Source organism: Alligator mississippiensis, chromosome 12, assembly GCF_030867095.1.
Source record: "Alligator mississippiensis isolate rAllMis1 chromosome 12, rAllMis1, whole genome shotgun sequence".
Lineage (NCBI taxonomy): Eukaryota > Metazoa > Chordata > Crocodylia > Alligatoridae > Alligator > Alligator mississippiensis.
The window spans coordinates 43,005,521-43,023,692 of record NC_081835.1 but is presented as its reverse complement, the minus strand read 5'-3'; the positions used below and the strand labels follow the sequence as shown (position 1 = coordinate 43,023,692).

General features: G+C 54.1%; 1 protein-coding gene across 3 annotated transcripts in view; it reads right to left on the bottom strand.

The window, feature by feature from the left end:
- Window positions 1-18,172, bottom strand: part of SEMA3F (semaphorin 3F) — a 126,660-nt gene that overhangs the window by 38,393 nt on the left and 70,095 nt on the right. For all 3 annotated transcript variants that reach the window (XM_006265543.4, XM_059716153.1, XM_059716154.1), the window contains exons 3-4: window positions 2,442-2,602; window positions 769-831 (exon numbers count right to left, since the gene is read on the bottom strand). In XM_006265543.4, coding sequence (XP_006265605.1) covers window positions 769-831; window positions 2,442-2,602 — 224 coding nt within the window. The remainder of the gene's footprint in view (window positions 1-768; window positions 832-2,441; window positions 2,603-18,172) is intronic.

Below are 18,172 nucleotides of genomic sequence, written 5' to 3'. Positions count from 1 at the left end.
GGCCAGAGCCTTGCGGCAGGAACAGTAGCAGCTGAGAAATCCGGAGGGGATGGGGGGAGATTCAAGGTCAGGCGGCTGCCAGCCAAGGGGGGCTCTGGCTTGGGAGGAAGCAGCTTGGTGACCTCTGACCTCTTGCTTCCTCTAGGTTGTTCACACTCACTTAAGAAGGTCTCGACTGGGGCTCATAGCAGAGGGTTCAGTGATTTCTGATGAAGCCTGGGTGGTACTGGCAGGGTACTGTTTCTGAGCCAGAGTCCTCAACGGATCTAAAGCAAGCAACAGCCACTCAGAGCCTTGCAGAGCCAGCAGGGAGAGCCCTCTGGCCCTTGTGCCTAGCAATGCTGCTGGAGCCCCAGGAGAATCATTGGTGCCTGCAAGCCTAGCGCGGGGCGGGAGTTATAGCACTTGCCACAATGTTCCAAAGGCTCCAGTGTGCCTGCATGGCCAGCTGCAAAGTCCTTGATGGATGAGAGTTTGTTACCATGGCCTAGTGATGGAGCTGAATAAGCAAGCTTCAATGATGAACCACAGGCCTTTGAACCCCATGCCAACATTGCTAACTTGAGGGTTCCGGATGGGCCGGTGATGAAATCCTGTGATATTATCATATCACCTGATAGGGTGAGGTTTGCTCTTAAAGATCTAGCACCCGCTGGTGCAGGAATGCCAGATGTCAGTGGCAGCCCAATGTTGTGGCAGGTGCCTTTCCACATCAACTGGCATCCCTGCCCACCCCTTGGTTATGTGCTGCTCCTGGCTAGTACTCACCTTGCTGTTTTTCCCCGACAAGATGCACTCTTCGATCCTTTGCTGGGAAGCAGGCCAGTGAATCTGACAAAACAATAAGCACCTCATTGTTAGCTTGGACCTCACACACAAACCAAATGTGATGAGTTCAAAAGGAAAATAAACTGCCCAAGTCGATGGCCCCACAAAGAGCTCCCACTGGCCTCTGTGATTGCCAGGGACGAAGAATCCACCCCAACCCTTGGCGAGTTGTTCCAGTGGATAATTCTTCTCCCTGTTCAAAATGTGAATCTAATTTTTAGTGTAGGAGTGATGTTGTAACTGTGATGGTCTAGAAATATGTGAGAAGGAAGACATTTTTTAGGTGATATCTTTTATTGGACCAACCAAGAGATACAAAAGCTTGCTTGTGTCTATCTCAATATCCTTCCTCAGGCCTCTATCTTATTTCTAGTCAGAACTTGTTGGGTTTCAACCTCTAATCATTGGATCTTGCTATATCTCTACCTGCTAGACCAGGGGTTGGCAACCCCTGGCACACATGCCAGAGCATGGCACATTAGGCTATTTTGCTCAGCATGCCACAGCTGGCCCAGGGTCTGGGCAGCTGCTGCTGGCCACAGAGCCTGGGCTGTTTGCAGCAGGCAGCCAGGAGGCTGCAAGCCCTGTTACAAGCAGCCCAGGCTCTGTGGAAGGCAGCAGCTGCCCAGAACCCAGGCTGGTTGTGGCAGGCAGCTGGGAGGCTGCAAACAGCTGCACTGGTGTCTGAAGCCCTGCCACCGGGGTCCACACATGTGTCTCAGGGTGCATGGTGGGAAAGGGGTCAGGGTTGCGCTGCCTTAAACCTCTTCCCTGCTGTCCACCTAGAAGCACATGTGCACCTGTCACCAGCAACGAGGATCAGGCCCCTTGCTGCTCCCCTGCCATCTGCCCCTGAAACTCCAAGTCAAGGTGTGGGTTGAAACTGGGGTTTTTTGGCACTCCAGCCAAAAATGTTGCCAACTCCTGTGCTAGACTATGAGGCCCACTGTTACCAAATTCCTGTTCCCTGTGTGAGTACTGTGGGCTGTGATAAAGTCTCCCCATAACCCCCTCTTTGACAAGCTAACCAGACTGAGCTCCTTGTTGTTTTCCCTATAAGAGTTAGCTGCAGTGGCACAAGGCATTAAGGAGAGTGGCTCTGAAGCCCTAGGTCCTGCATTCCAGCTCTGGGAGGGGTAGAAGCCTGGGAGTAACCCAGAGTCTGAGTCTGCTGGACTGAAAGAGAGAAGAGGAGAACCAACCGAGTGATGGCCTGGATAGGAAATTTGGGGAGCCAACAGGCACACAAAGCCCTGCTAGGTCGTGAGTCCTCACCTTAGGATTCCTCCCACCCTCTGCTTTGGGTAGGGGTAAGACAACTCCCAAATTAATTCTTTTTTTTTTTTTTTCCAGAAAGACATGACAGGCGAGTAGGACTGGTGGAGGGGCCCCCTTTCCCGCAGCTTCTGCTACAGGGTCCCAGTTCCCTCCTAAGCAGTGACTCTCGGTCTTGCCAAGATATAGCTTGGGCTGCAATCACAGCACTAATTAGACCATGACCCTTTTTATTCCACCTTCATGGCCTACACCTCACATCATGGAGTTCCTCTTCCAGAGGTCCCAAATTCCCCTTCCCCATTTTTGAGTGAAAGGCAGGATAGAGAGGCCCTTACGATCAGGGGTTCCCGGTTGATGTCATGCAGGTCCAGCGAGAGGATGTAGTCCTTGCTGCCCACGTACATGCGGTCATGGTCCTCATCCTTTAGCAGGATGCGGTAATCACTGGAGTTGAGCAAGAAGTTGAAGAAATGCGCAGTGCCAGTGGCTTTCAGCTCTGTGAAGTAAGCACAGACCTGTCAGGTCCCCTCTCACATGGGTCTCTTAGTTGCCAAGACCCATGCCCAAGCTTTGAGGAGTGGCAGCCCACCATGGCAGCACCAGGGTTCCTGTTGACAGGTGCTGGAAGCACAGGTGGCAAAATTCAATCACTCTGAGGTTTGGGACACCAGAGCCAGGCCTGCATATCCCAGCCTGGGAATGTAGTGTGACCCCCAATTACCAAACACCACATTACACCCACCAGGGCACCCCTCCCCCTAACCACTGAGCAAGGATAGGACTCTCCAAGCTACGGTGTAAAGATCCTAGTGCACAGGCCCCAGCTGAGGCCCCACTCTATGATGGCCACCCTGCCCGGGCCATGCTGGGGCTGAGCAAGGGCAGCACATTCCAGGGCTGGGGCCATAACAGACTCAAAGGGGCAGAGAGCTCCTGCTTTCAGGCTGACCAGCTGAAACCCCTGTGAGAGCTCCCCTGAGACCTTTGAGCAACTGGAGGCTGGTTCTGAGATGCCTTGAGAGAAGCGGGGCAGACTACAGTCTGACCATTCCCTGGAGCCTGCTCCATGCAGGGGCTAGGGAGATGACCTGATGGCTTTGCAGAGCAGCAGGGATGTTTCCCCCCAGCTGAGCCCTGCATTGCCTCAGTGCAACACAGGTTCCCAGTCCTGCTCTTCAAGGGAGCTGGGAGCTTGAAGACCCTCTGCAAAACACTGTGTCCCCCAAGCAAGGTGCCTTGGGGAGACCCAATAGCTTTGGAGGGGACTGGGAGTGAGGGGTGGGGTTACAATACTGACAGGGATGCAGCAGCTCCCTCTGTGTGTGAGCTGGTCCCAGGGGAGAGAGGTCCCAATTACAGAGCAGCTTCCTCCAGCCTCTGCCAGAGCCTGCCAGGGAGTGAGCCCAGAAAAGGGTCAGTAGAAATACAGGAAGCCCTCATTATTCGCGGGCTCGGCATTTGCGGTTTCAAATATTCATGAATGCTGAACCTGCATCTTAAATACACTTACAGGAGCTCCTTGGGAGCTCTGTGCTTGCCGTTGCCGGGCTCCCGCCACCACGCTCCCACCACTGCCAGTGCAGCTGTGCCCCCAAACCCCCAGCTGCCAGGGGGCACTGCGTTCATGAACGCAGATGTCATTCATGAATGCAGTGCCCTATTTGTGGATTTTGTCATTTGCGGGGATCTTGAGAATGTATCCCCTGTGAATGGTGAGGGTCTCCTATAAATGGTTGTGGCCATGCCCCTCCTTGCCCAGGCCCAGACCCAAAGCTCGGCGTGCCCCAGCTGAGCTCTGAGGCCCCCAGGGCAGCAGGGGCCAGGTGGCTGTGTGGATACACAGTACTAGCCTTCTCTGGGGGCACTGGCAGTAACCCTATCCATTCACACAGGTGTGCAGGGTTGGCTGCACTTGAATAGTTTCTGGGCTGTGACTCATGCAGGGAGAGGCCAGGGAACTTGATCTCTGTTCCCTAGATCCTGGAAGGGGGGTTTCCTCTTCAGGCTTGGCCTGTTCTTCCACTAATTAATCCCCTCCCATGCATACACATGCTCAGTGGCAAGGTGTAGGGGGTGCACAGGGGGGCACGTGCACCCCCTGAGAGCACTGGTACACCACCTGACTGGCCATGCTCACCACTTAGGTGACAGGCAGGGGGGCAGGCAGGAGTGCCGGTGCCCCCCCCCTGAGAGCGCTGGCCAAGGAGTGGAGAGCTGTGGTGCTCCAGAAGTGGCCGCAGCCACTTCTGCAAGCAGATGCAGTGATCATCTGCCTCACAATTGGCCACGGGGTGGGAGAACCCTCTACCCCTTGGTTGGCGGGATCGGCTGAGGGGGGCCTACCCCCTGGTCAGTGGGATCGGCTGCGAGGGACCCCCACCCCGGTCGCGGGGGGGGGGGGGCATGTGTCCCCCGGACTAAGGCAGCACCAGTTGCCCATGCACATGCTCCAATGATGCAGGATTGCAGACACAAGGTAGCTTGAGCCCAGCCCTTTGAATGAGGGGTCCAGAGCATATATCCAAGTGCCTGGCCAACACCAGCAGGCTTGTGTTTTGGCCCATGTCTCCTCAGGCATGCCCACTGCTCCAACTTGCTCAGATGCTCTCACAAGGCTTGTCTCTAATGTACTCTTCAGACTGCCAACCAGCACCACTGGGATGGATCTGGCTAGCCTTGCCACACCGCTCATTCCTCCTCCATCCCCAGCTCTCCACTCTTCCTGTCTGGCTCAGAGGTGTAGCATGGCAGCTCCACACCCAGGGCAGCCATGATGCACAACACAGCCCTGGCACCTGTTGTGTCAACTGCAGCAGCGCATCCAGCTGCCGCTGCAGCATCAGCTGCTTTTGCACTTTCCTCACAAAGGTGGCACCTGCTTTCTGTTGGGGGCAGAGATTTTATTAACAGGAATTCTTTTACTTACAGGTGTTTGACCATGGCCTGCAGCTGGCACAATAGGGCAGGGAGGATGCAGTGGTTAGGGCAGCTCAGGACAGCTAGGTGGTTTGACTCTACAAACTGCCTCCTTCTCTGTGCCTCAGTTTTCCCTCCCATCCTTTACATCCCCTCTGTTTCAACTGACAGTGCATTCTGTGACTATGCACCCCCAGGCACAGTGGGGCCCTAGTCTCATCTTGAAGACCCAGGACCTTATCTAGGTTCTCTGGTGTCCTGAGTATCACCTACTCAGGCATCACTTCTCTGTAACACTGATCCTGTGCTCATGTGTTGATGACATGTCATGGGCAACTGGTGCTGCCTTAGTCAGGGGGGGCATGTGCCCTCCCAGCCACCAGTCTCGCTGACTGGGGGGATCCCCTGCAGCCAATCTCACTGACCAGGGGGCGGTCCTCTGTGGCCAATCTCACTGCCGGAGACCATGACCAATCTCACTAACCCGGGCTGGGGGGTTCTGGAAGCGGCCAGTGCTTGCAGGGGAGGCACCAGTGCTCCTGCCTGCCCTGCTTACCCATCACCTAAGCGGCGAGCATGACCGGTGACGGAGTGCACCTGCACTCTCAGGGGGTGCATGTGTACCCCCATGCACCCCCTACACATCACCACTGTGACATGCTGACCTCAGCATGAGACTTGGGAGCAAAGCTCAGTGAGCAGAACCACCTGGTGCAGCATTAATGGGAGAGCAGTGTGGAAACCAGCCTGGCATGCTGAAGACCTGCAGGCTCTTGGTGCCCTGCTCCAGGCACAGGTAGGAGGAGCACTCTGAGGGAGCAATGGCCCTGCAGGGGCCACTGGGTGCAAGATGCATTAGTGTTCCTGGGTGAATGCCTGCTCAGGGACTGGGTTCCCTCCAGTACTTGTGGGAGGAGACCTCTCACAATACAGAGCTTTCTCACCCATCTGGGGACAGCAGAGAGTCACTTTGGTGGCTCTGGGGAAACATCCAGGATCAGACAGATGGCCATGAACCGGTGGCCTTGCCCCGTACCACAGCTCTGTTGGTATCCTTCAGTGCTGACCGGCAGCCCCCTGTTATCCCATCCCTGGTCTTCCTTTCCAGCTTGGCTACTACCCCTAGATCCCAACCCACATCTCCCTGCCATCCCACCCCTGGGCTCCTGTGTACAGCTCTGCTGATGCCCCACAATCTTGCCCTGGTCTCTGTGGTATCTGAGCAGGGATGGGAGCTAGGTTAGGGCCTCCCGATGTACAATTTCAGTCTCAGTCTCAGGAAAGATCTTTAGGTTGACGTGCTTCTTCAGAGAAAACTCTTCTGTTTGGGCCTCGGTGTACCATTTCCAGCATTAGCTGGTCTCAGCAAGGCAGAAAATCCTGAGGGAAACCTGGATCATGTTATGCCAGGCCTCCTGCACCAGCCTGGCCAAACCCAAACAGAGCACACTCCAGCATTAACCAGCCTCCCATCCTTGAGGGAGCCAGCCAGAGAGGACAGCCAAGGCAGACCCCCAGTGTCCATGCTGCCAGCTGGGGAACAGCCGTGACCCCAGACCCTGAGAGCATTGATGACTCCACTATCCAGGGCCTGGAGCCAAAAGAAAGAGACAGGAATGAGGAACAGTCTGTGGAAGCCCGCACAGGCAACTGGCATGTGTCCTGCCCAGGTGCCACAGCTCAGAGGTGGCTGCTGAGCCTGCTGCATGGACAAAGTGGGATTGGCCAGGATGGTGCAGGGGGAATGAAGTCACCTGGCAAGGGCAGGGTGACATGGGCTACTGCTGACAGGGGAACTGGCTCTCCCTGAGCACTAGGGAGCCCCACACCAGCCTTGTGGCCCCACACCAGCCTTGTCCACCAAGCTGTTCCACAGGAGGCTCTCACTGTGTGGGTGAATTCCAGGAAGGCAGGTGAGAAGTGATCTGGCCACATGCTCTGGCTGCTAACAGGTGGGGCTGAGAGCAAAAGGGATTGATGGTGCCTCTACAAACCAGCAGCTGAGACATGGTGCGAGGAGGGGGACTATAACTGGACAGACAGGGGGAATGGCCAGAAGCCAGGGAGAAATTGGCCTGGCTGCCAGACGAACGTGCTTAGAGCCAGAAGCAAGAGCAGATGTGCTACAAATTCTGGGCAGGGCTCTGAGAACGGGGGTCAGGCAGGATGGGGGTAAAGCTGGATGGCTCAACAGGCGACCCCTCTCCCAGGGCTGTTAGTCCTGAGAAGAGCCAGGATCAGAACCAGCAAAGGGATCCAGAGGTGAGACAAATAGCTTGGCCCCTTCCTGATACCTTGTCTGCTCTCAGGTTTAGGTACTTAAAAATGCATCCTCTTCAGAAGTTGCTTTCTTCCTGATCTCTCCTATACACACACAGCACTCTAACAGAGCCAGGCACGACTGCACAGCAAACACACCAGCAGGCTATAGCTGTGCCTACCTGCCATCACTGGTGCATTACAGCTCTCCCGCGCTAGCTGGAATCGAGCCAGCTCAGGCAGTGATAGCTGTGAAGATGCAGTGGCATGGATTTCAGCAGGGGTGGGGCAAGCCTGTAGAGAGCCTGACATGTACTCGGGCAGGGGGCCAGCAAGGATGGCTGTGCTGTGCTTGGGCATGGGCATGCAGCATGTCCCCAAATGCCATGACACATGTCCTGGGAGGCCAGCCAGCCCCTTAGAACATGAACCCCTCAGTGAAAGCCAGGCCTCACCCACTGAAATAATCCACTTGCCCAGCATGGGGCAGCATGTCAGCACCACTGTTCCAGCTCAACTCAGCCCCTTATTCCTGGGACCACTACTACTCCTCACCAGCTGTCCCCAACCCACCATGGCTGCCTCTGACAGTCACAAGCAACAGAATGATCTCTCAGCTCTGGACTGCCCTAGGTTGAATTCCCCAGTCAGGGACTACTGCTGCTAAGGGCAAGGCTCCAGGCACAGTGCTACAGATCCTCACCTGCAGTGTGTTTACTCTTGCCAGCATGTAACTGCAGCTAGGAGTGTGTTCCACAGCGGGCAGCTACGTTGCTCATGGTGGGGAATAGTAAGCAGCTCCTGACATACATGCCAGTTGTATCTGCTAGGAGGTGCAGGGGCTGCAGTTTGCTTTTTTGTCCATAGAGGAAGCAAGAGAAGAGTGTATGCAAATGGACCTGCAGCAGGAAGAATACTTCAAGTGTCCTAACAGCACCTCTAGAAGGAGGTGAAGAGCACTGGTTCCCACAGCTGCCTGGCTTGGGGCCACAGTTAGATATTACAAGAGTATCTGTGAATATTCTTGCCACTGCTCTGTTGTACTGGCCATCCCATGGTGAGAGAGTGCTTATTTCCAAAGGAAACAGTGTCATATCAGGACTCTGTCAGATCCTTACATACAAGGGTATTTTCACTGGATGTTTCTGCAGGGCTTTTTTGTCAGTACCTTTAGTGTCCTTGGGAAAGAAGCAGCACTGTGTAACCCATGACCATCCACCCAGTGCTACTGGCAGAAGGCATGGTGCACTCTGTAGACTTCAGTATATCAGAGAGGCATAAGCTTTCGTGATTCTGAGCTCATTTCATCAGACACTGTGAAAGGACATGAACAAAGCAAGCTATCAAATAGAGAGAATGATTTGAATACAAAATCTCCTGGTGCTGGGAAGGAAACAAGTAATAAACCCATAGAAACAAAGGAGTCACAGAAGCTAATCTAAGTAATGGGATAAGAATCTATAGTCACTGTTTAGACCAAATTTAACATCATTCAGTCTGTAGATGATTTCTTGTTCCACAATTTTGTGTTCAAGTTGGTTTTATTCAAGTTAGCTCATGTTGGTTTGGTCCTTTCACAGCATCTGATGAACTGAGCTTGGACTCACAAACAGTTACACAGTTAGTCTATACAATGCATCTCTACCTTGACTTCTGCCTGACTTCAGACTACCATGGCTAACAATTTCTCTTAGTGAAAGGACAGCAAAAAGCCCATCAAATTTCATGGGCTCCACTCACAGTGCAGTTGAGGGGAGTGAATGCAGCATGGAGGGCTTTCTCAGAGTCCATGTGCTGTAGACATATGGACCATTTATCTGGCAAACTGAAGCCTGTGTTTCTCATCCCGAACCTCAGCCCACAGCTTATCATGGCTGCATTCACTCCCCTCAGCTGCACTATGAGTGGAGCCCATTACATTTTATAGGATATTTGTGTTCAGTCAGAGTAGGGTGATATAATAAATAGGCTGAGCTGGCCACAAAAAGACAGGGTGGCCCAGGGAAGCAGAATGAACACGACCCACTGATGGGGAGTGCAGAGTGACAAGGAGGGGTGGCACAGCAATGGGGCACATGGCGGAATAAGTAGCTGCAGGTGGCAGAGTGAAGGGGCAGTGACACAATGAGACATGGCTGACAGTGAGGGTGCAGGCAGGTGGCACAGGGATGTGGGAAGTGGCATAGTAGAGCTCCCTGGAGGCCAGCACAGAACATTGCCTGCAGCAGGTGCGGTTAGCTGGGGAAATAGTGCAGGGACTGCCCGATTGGCCCCTGATCTTACCCTCTACCATGCGCCCCAGAGTCCCTCGAAGGGCAGAGCTATTTTTTGCTGTGCTAACAGCCTGGTTGCCTGTGCTGTGCAGGGCATTTACCCTCCACCTGCTGCTCTGCATGCCAGGGGATTAGCTTGCTCCTGCCTGGGGTATTGGCAGAGTCTTCTCCCAAAGGGCAGATTTGCGCCAGCTTTAGAGGTTAAAGCAGCCCCTAATCCCTGCCTCTGGCTGTGCTTCCTGGAGTGCTGTGTTAATGAGACGTGGCAGCAAGCCAGGAACTGGCATCTTGCAAGCCCAGCTGGTGCCAGGTGGTTCATGGGGAGCACAGTAGGGCCAGGAAGAGGAGATTCCACCTCGAGGGGCTCTGGGCAGTAGCACATGCCAGGCTCGGGCCATTGCATTCTCCCCCACTCAAAGATGGTCCCATACCAAAGAGGGGAGCCCTGAGGCAGTGGGGGCAGTGGGGTCTCTTGCTCTTGGCATGATTGGTCACAGCAGAAGTCTACCATGAGGTAGGACCTGGGGCCATTGCCCCTCTTACCTTGTAGGGGAAGCAGGCTCAAGGGGACTCACCCTTCAAGCAGGGCCAAGGCTTGTCACCCAGGAGGCTTCTCCCTCACCTGTGGCAAGACACCTCAACCCCAAGTGTCTATAGTCTGCTTGACTCCCCTGTGATCCCTGGTGGTCCATGCCACACAGCATACAGGGAGTTGCTCACTTAAGGGTCTTGCAGGAAAGCAACAATGGACTGCACAACTTAGCTTGTCCCAGAGACAATGAACATGGTCCTGGATCTTGTTTTTCTTTAACCTCAAAACCCTGAACCTGTGACTAACACTCCTGGCCTTTTCTCTTGCCTGATGGTCTTGACAGCACCAGTTACATATACCACCCAGGCACTGGAGCCTGGACCTGCCCACTGGCCAGGGAACCAAGGCTGCAAATATCCCTTTTACAGTGCAGCCACTTCCAGTTGACCTATGCAGGCAGCAAACACACATACACCCTTTTTCTATAAGCGTCAGAGCTCCTTCCATCTACCTGCTGGCCAGCAGAGATGTGGAGACCTAGAATCCAGTCTGGTGACAATTCTGGAGGCTGGTGGGAAGCAAACTGTTGCACCATGGCACTTCTGTATCATGCTTCCAGCTACCATGTGGCCCTCACAGGCCATTATCAAGTCATAGGCCAATTCATCAGACTTCAGAGGCTTTTCCAGCCCACAGGAAGCTCCCCGCACATGTTCTCTTGTATGCTAATGCAGGGATTTTCAACCTTTTTGCATCAGTGTACCCCCAGCAGCTGGATGTGGAGCAATGTACCCCTGGCAGCCAGATGTGGAGCGGAGGTGGTGCGTGGCTGAGTGCAGAGCAGTGGCAGCCACCTTGTGTGATCTTCCCCCGCCCCCTGCATATGGCTGGGTGGGTGGTGCCTGCGTGGCAGTGCAGGATGGTGCATGGCAGCACTCCATCCCTGCCCACCCCTGCATACCCCCTAGGGCCTTCTCAAGTACCCCCAGTGGTATGCGTACCCCCAATTGACAACCCCTGCACTAATGCAAATGCTGTCATTACAGGTCCCCTGAGCAACACAGTCCCTCCCCACTGCCCAGGTAACAGAAAGACAAGACATTGGTGAATTCTGTAGTATGGCCCCAAGTAGGATGCACCCTGGCACTTTGCCAAGCAATATTCATACAGATGGCAAATAGATCCCCCTGGGACTAGGGAGCAGGCAGGAGAGCAATATCCCAACAGGATGGTGGCTAGCAGTCTGCAAGACTTGTCACCCTTATTTGTCCAGGCTCTCTAGTTACCGTAGGGTGAGGGAGAGAGACACACACGCAGCCACAGTGTGGGCTGCAATCTGATCCCTCTGTAGGGGCTGGCCAACCTTTACTGTCCCTCTAGATCAGGGCTTTCCAACTTCTAAGCAGCTGGAGGCCACACACTGGGCAGGCCATACCAGTGCAAGCCTTGGGCCCCCCAGCCATACACTAGGTACCACCTTGCTGTGGGCTCCCCTGGCAACATAGGCTGTGCCATGCTACCCCACCTTGCCCCCTGGGGTGGGGGCAGGAGGTGAAAGCTGGTGGAGGAAGGAGGAGCCTGGAGACCCCGGCTGTTGCTGCAACCAGAGCAATGGGGGCAGCAGTGGCTGGACAGGAGGTGGTTAGACAGCCCTGCCCTAGACTGCTCTTGACTGCAACGTCCCAGTTATGGGGGAACCCTCCATCTCTCTTCTCAAAGCCATGTTGATGCCTGTGGAGCCTCAGCTGGTGCCTTTGTCTTTGCAAGCAGGTCAGCAAACACAGATGTCTGTTCCATGGGCATTCTGTGAGCTGCAGGAATTAACCATTCACTGCCTGAGATGGCTGGCAGGAAAACGGCATCCATCCATCCATCCCCACTGCCTTCAGTTTCTGCTGACCTCATGCTATTAGGAAATTCTGGCCACTTGAGCTAGAAAATTTTGGCTGACCCTCTCCTCTTAAACAGCATGGCTTCTCCAGGGTGGTGAACCTGGTGTGAAGGAGCCAGACATTTGCTCTCTAACGCAACTCTGACTCTGATGTCAGAAGCCGGTGCCTTGCAGGACGAGGCCACAACGCTATGCCATCAAACTACAAGCAGTGACTGCTCCAGACTTTCTGCTACAGCAGTGGTTTTTCAGATGTTTTTGGCCAAATATCCTTTGCCTGAAAATATTGTTGCTACTACTCTCTACACCCAATGCATCTCTGCATGTTCATTCCTTAGGAAGAACGTGGACACCAACATCAATGTGCAGCAGCACTGTTTCAGAATGTGTACTGACCAATCAGAAGCTCCACTACCCTTATTAAAATGCAGACATATAACTCTTGGCAAAGCATTAGTTTGTGGAGTGTCATGGAAAATCTAGCCCTTATTTAGGTGCCTCAATGTGGGCAGAGCTCTTGGGCGAGTCAGGCAACACCTGAGATCACCGGACACCTATGGCATTAGGCAAGAGATGCCTCCAGCCCTTGGTCAGCGGGATGGAACACTGCTCTCTAGGCATCTGGCTCCTATTGTATTTCAGCCCACAGAGCAAACTACGGCTTAGCAAAATTTTCTCCTAATCTTTATCATCCTTCTCCTGCAACTCTTATACCTTCCACCCTTAATTTCTTTCCCCTCCTCCCTCTTCTGCCCAACTTTTTCCATACCTGCCAGGGAATTCCCCATGGGACCCAGTCCTCACTGATATGTGAAAATACTCTGAAATCACAGACTCTCCAGACAAGAGCCCTTGTGATGTAGCATCCTGAGCCTGTGCACTGAGCATTAAAAAGGAAACTGGAGCTGATCCAGGGTGGGGCAAACCAAGAAAGACAAGGAGGGAATGCAGGAAAGAACAAAGAGCTGGTGTGGGTGTGACTGTACCGTCCCCATGGGGTGGCCTTTCCAGGGAGCTGGGCTCTAGTGAAGGAAATCTGTCCCCCCAGCCTATCATGCCCCATCAGGACCCCATTGCAGGAGCTTATCTTCACCTCTAGGGGGCTCTGCTTATGATGCAGAAAAGCACCTCATCTGAACTGGTGAACCAAGGGCTTCAGTGCTTTATATTCTAGGGAGGAAAAAAATTTCTTCTTCAAAAGTTATTTTTAGCCTGAGTGTGGGAGAAATGACTGAAGGAGGATAATGAGGGTCATGAATATTCACTAGATAAATGAGGCAGACAGATGGAAGTCAGGAGTGCTACAGATGCTTTGGGCAAGAGCCAGGATTTTTGTTCCTGCGTGCACTGGCTCTAGCAACACAGAGGGACTCAATCTGCTTGCATGATAAGCCACTGATGCAGCCATACGTTTGTCTGTCCATTCAGATGTTCATCCTCTCATCCATCCTGCACACTCATTCGGTTTCCTTTCCATCCATCCATCACAAACCCAGGCAGCCCCACCAGTTCCTCCCCAGCACAACCAGGAAGGGGAGAAAGGGAACAGCAATCACTGATGACTCAGACCCTGCTCTGTCTGGGGGGAGATGACACACCTCAACAAAGAGCAATGTAAAAGGCTAAGGACAGAGCAGAACATGAGGTGGTTTGGGGGGTCCCTGAAGTTACACTGCTTGAAATCTGTCCCTGAATACTTCCACTTCTCCAGTCCTGAGGGTCCCAGGAATGCCCATAAAACCCTAGACATTGAGTAGCCTGGGGCTGGCTCATCTGTACATGCTACACATTACCAACCACCACAGATTAGCAGGAAGCCACCCCTCACTGTGCAGGAGAAGGCAGTTTATCAGCAAGGGATTCCTGCTGGCAGCACCCAGTCAGATCTCCCCCCTGACAGCAGTCCATGAGTGATGTTCTCGCACGTGCTGGTGCTCACTGCTGTGCCCTAGCAGCATAGGAGGTGGAAGGCCAGGACTAACAGGGCTTCAACCCCCACCCCTTTTTGCGGCAGATGGCAACAGCAGCAGCACCACGGTGCCATCCTGCAGCACCCAGTGCCACTTGGCGTGAAGCCACTCCTCTGCCACTGCGTACAGCACCAGTGCATGCCTGCCCCACAACAGTCCTGCAGGAGGGAGAGATAGGGGTCAGGTGGGGCTCACCCCCCACCGCTTATGCCTGGCAGTTCCCACAATGTTCCAGACAAAAGTGGTATGGCATATCTGACTTGAAATCACAGGGATGCTTGTACTTTGTTCTGGGCCTACAGGCTGATCAGTTCTGCCCTTTGTCCTGTCACTGTGGACCTCACCTCTGCCCAACTGTGCCACCTGCCTCTGCCTCCCTTACCACTTGCCCTGACAATGTTTCACCTTGCCTCTGCCCTGCTATGCCCTCCACCCCACCAGTGTGATGTCTTGCTTCACAGCCCCTTTGGCTAGCAAAAATAATCTCCTGAACATCTTGGCATAGCACATGGTTAGCACCAGAAGTCCACCCCCTCTGTACAGAGATCAACACAGTTCTTCTGGTACACTTCAATGGTTGAGGAACACTTGTGATGACTCAGGGCACCACCAGTTTGGCCACTGGGCACAGCTGGCATGCCATGTCATGCTCTGTGCCAGTCAGCAGAATCCAAATGGTATCATCCAGATGGAGCTCTGAGTCCTGAGATCAGGCAGCTGGGCTTGGTGTCATCATGGACAGGTTTTGCTGGTGAGAACAGGGGTGTTATGATTTGACCTTCTGCTGTTGTCAGACCTGGGTTTTTCTCTCTCTAACCTGCCCCTCCTCCCCCCTTGCAATCTCCAAATCCACGGGAGTAAGGCGGCAGCAGCATGGAATGCGCTGTTTTGCTCTCTCCTCTGTCCTGCTGCAATCCCAGCTATGCCAGTTATTACTAAAATAATAAGTCCTTTCAAGGTCATCCAAGCCTGTCCGTGTGCAAGGAAAGCCTTGAGAGCGCCTCCAAATGGGAAACTTTCATGTGACAGGGCTCTCTGTTACCCCCTTCTAGCATCGCCCACCAGGGGGCACTCTCAGAGAGGGCAGAGGCTCCTGGCTGCTCGGGTCCCAGCAGGGGGCGCTGATGGGATGGAGCAGGAGGCTCCTGACCGCGTCTGGAATACGTTGACTTTCTACATATATGGCTCGACAAGCTGTTCTTTTAGAGGGCGTGAAGGGCAGGGAGGGAGTTATTTTCCAGGCCCAGCTGGGCAGGGATCCAGCATCTGGCCAGAGCCTCTCTGGCCTCTGTTACAAAGATAGGAAACAAAGCTCCCTGAGATTTCTGTGACCCTCATTTCCAGAGCTCGTGGGTGGTGATCAGAGCAGCCTGCATGCCCCTTGACCAGACCGCCTTTCCCTCTGGGGCTGGGAACCAGGCAGCCCGCATGGTGCAGAGGCAGCAAACCTGCAGTGCAGGCCCTTCCTACAGGCGCAGCAGCTCGTGTGCCCCTGTCAGTGGGGGCTGGGTGGTACAGGGCACTCCCTCTCTTTGAAGCCCTTGACTGAAATGAGGGAACTGACTTCTGCTCCTTATCCCAACTGGGCAGCCTCAGGGAAGCATGTGAGGAAGAGCCCCACAGAAGGGTCTAGTGCCTCAGGCCTCATCTGGGCTGTGTCCAGATGGGCTGGGAATGGGGCATTGAGGTGGCAGGCTGCCAGTGGACATCTGAGCAGCATATCCAGTAGTCTGACAGACAGCATTGCCCTGCCTTCCAGATTCTGCCCCAAAGAACCACCCATACCACCAGCCTGTCCCTTTCTATTGTCTGTGGTGCGAGGAAGAGAGGAGTGAAGGCATTAAGAGGTTATGGGGAAAACCCTAGTGCCAAAATACCCTGAGTACTTGCCACTTGCCCTGGCACCATCAAGAAAGTCATATAGCTGCCTGAGCACCATATGCTACCCTGGGATAACAGCATATCTATCCATTTCTGATCTTGGGGTAACTTCAGTCAGTTACAAATCATTGCAATTTCCACTGCAGTAAGTGCATGAAGTTCGGGAGAGCCTGGGTTGACACTGTGGGGTGGGAGGGAAGAGATCTGGGGAGCAGCTGGGGTAGAAGGAGGTTGGTGGCAGAAGGTGGCAAACAGGCTGTGCTAATTGCGATGGACTCAGGTTACGAGGATCCTGTCACCGCATAACACTAAACACTTAGACAAGGTTTGGGGTTTCACCGTGGCTGGCTTGGTCTCACAGCACACACCAGAAAATCCAGCAGGCCTTTTTGTTTGGACTAACTCAGGCTATTTGACTCCCTTGTGCACCTCTCCCTATCAACATTTCTTGTCGTTGGGAATTGCAAAGTATTTTAAACTTTCACCCATGTCCCCACGGTTGAGCTTAAATCTGAGGCAGCAGGGGCAAGGAAAGCTGGGCCTTGAAGTGGGTTCAGAAAGCTGGCCACAGTCATGGGCACTTTGGCACAGTTGTTTTGTGCAAACCTGAGCTGCTCATTGGTGAAATCTCTTGCCTTGGACAGCCAAACTGGCAGTGGGCATGCCTGAAGGACAGAGGTGTGTCAGTGAGGGGGTACTTCCATGTAGCATGGCATTTGTGTGTGGAGGGTTAGCTGAGGATGCATGGGGGAATCTGTGTGTGGATGCTGGGCTTAGAAGGTTAAATCTTCATATGGATGCAGGTGAATCCGGATGTAGGGGTGGGTAGGGGTGCGGGATGTGTATGGCCCATGGGTGTAGGTGCAAGATTGGATGTGTAGATGATGAGGTGGAGGGGTAGGGGTGCATGTGTGGGTGATGGAAGGGCTGCTCAGCTCTTCCGGTGCCCGTTCTCCCATGTGGCCACTCATGCTGCTAGCAGGCTGCTACAGGTCCCTGTGAGGACTGGCCTTAGGCAGTGACCAGCCATGGATAGTAATGAGAACCAGACACAGCCCCCCTGCAGCCTTCCCTAATCTCTGCCCCTAATGAGGTCCTGTCAGCTCTAATCAATGGGGACAACCAGTCCCTAGGAATGGCAGGCAAGGAGGCCAGGGCAGGGGGAAGCGCTGCCCCTGTCAACTGGAGAGAGGAGGCCTTTTGGCTGCCCTGGGGCAAGCAGGGCATGCAGCATTCAGAGAGCTCTGGGGGCTGCCAATGAGGGCAGAAGGGACTGCACATCCATTCAGCCCATGGAGGGGGCAGGGGCAGTTGGGAAGGGGCAGGGAAGGAAGAGAGAGCTGGAAAAAAAGGTAGTAGGCAAGGGGCAGCACGTCTGTGAGGGGGACACATTTAAATGGGAGGAAGGAGGGACTCTCTTCACAAGGTACCCAGTCCATCTCCAATCCTGCCCCAGCCCCTAGCTGCCCTGGCCTTGCTCAGTCCTGGACTCCCCCAGTCACTTTCCTAGAGACATCTGCCAGGTTGCCCTTACAGACTGTGCTTGCCTGGGGCAGGGTGGGAGCACAATATCAGGGGCAGGGATGCAGACATGGTCATGGCAGCTCGGTGGGGGTGGAGATGGGGGTGGGGACCAGGTGCCTGTTGAAGCAGATACTTTCCCTCTCTTCACTCAACACAGGCAAACATCTGGCAAAGGGAAGCTGGCATGGAGATTCCCGCATCTGGTCCCTGCTTGGCCACCAGCTGAGCCAGGGCTGCTGCACTCAGTGATCACTCAAGTCGCATGCAGGAGAAGGGCAGCAATACTCAGTTCTGGGCACGTTCCACATCATCTGCTGCTCCTGTATCCTTTCCAGCTGCTGCCCCCAGCAGGGGCCCAGCCATTTTCAGCAGGCTCCCACCACACCAAGACCTATCTGTGCTCTGTGGATAAGTCTCACTCACCTTCTCACTAGCTCACAGCCCCAAGGGACCAGGCACTTGGACATACCTTCAATGGCACCAAGACCTGGCTCATGGAGGTGCTGGGCCTCCCTTCCTGCCACTTCTGTGTGAGATCCATTCCTGGGGCAGGCACACTACAGACAGTGCCCACTGGCTAAGCAAGAGGCACTGTTGACTGGGACCACTATAGTCACAGGCACTGCCTCTAGCTCCAGATGGAGGTTTGGAGGGGCACTGGGGCCATGAACAACAAGGTCCACGCCGGAGGGCAGGGAACAGCTGCAGGCAGACCTGGATAGGTTGGACAAGTGGGCAGAAAACAACAGGATGCAGTTCAACAAGGAGAAATGCAAAGTGCTGCACCTAGGGAGGAAAAATGTCCAGCACACCTACAGCC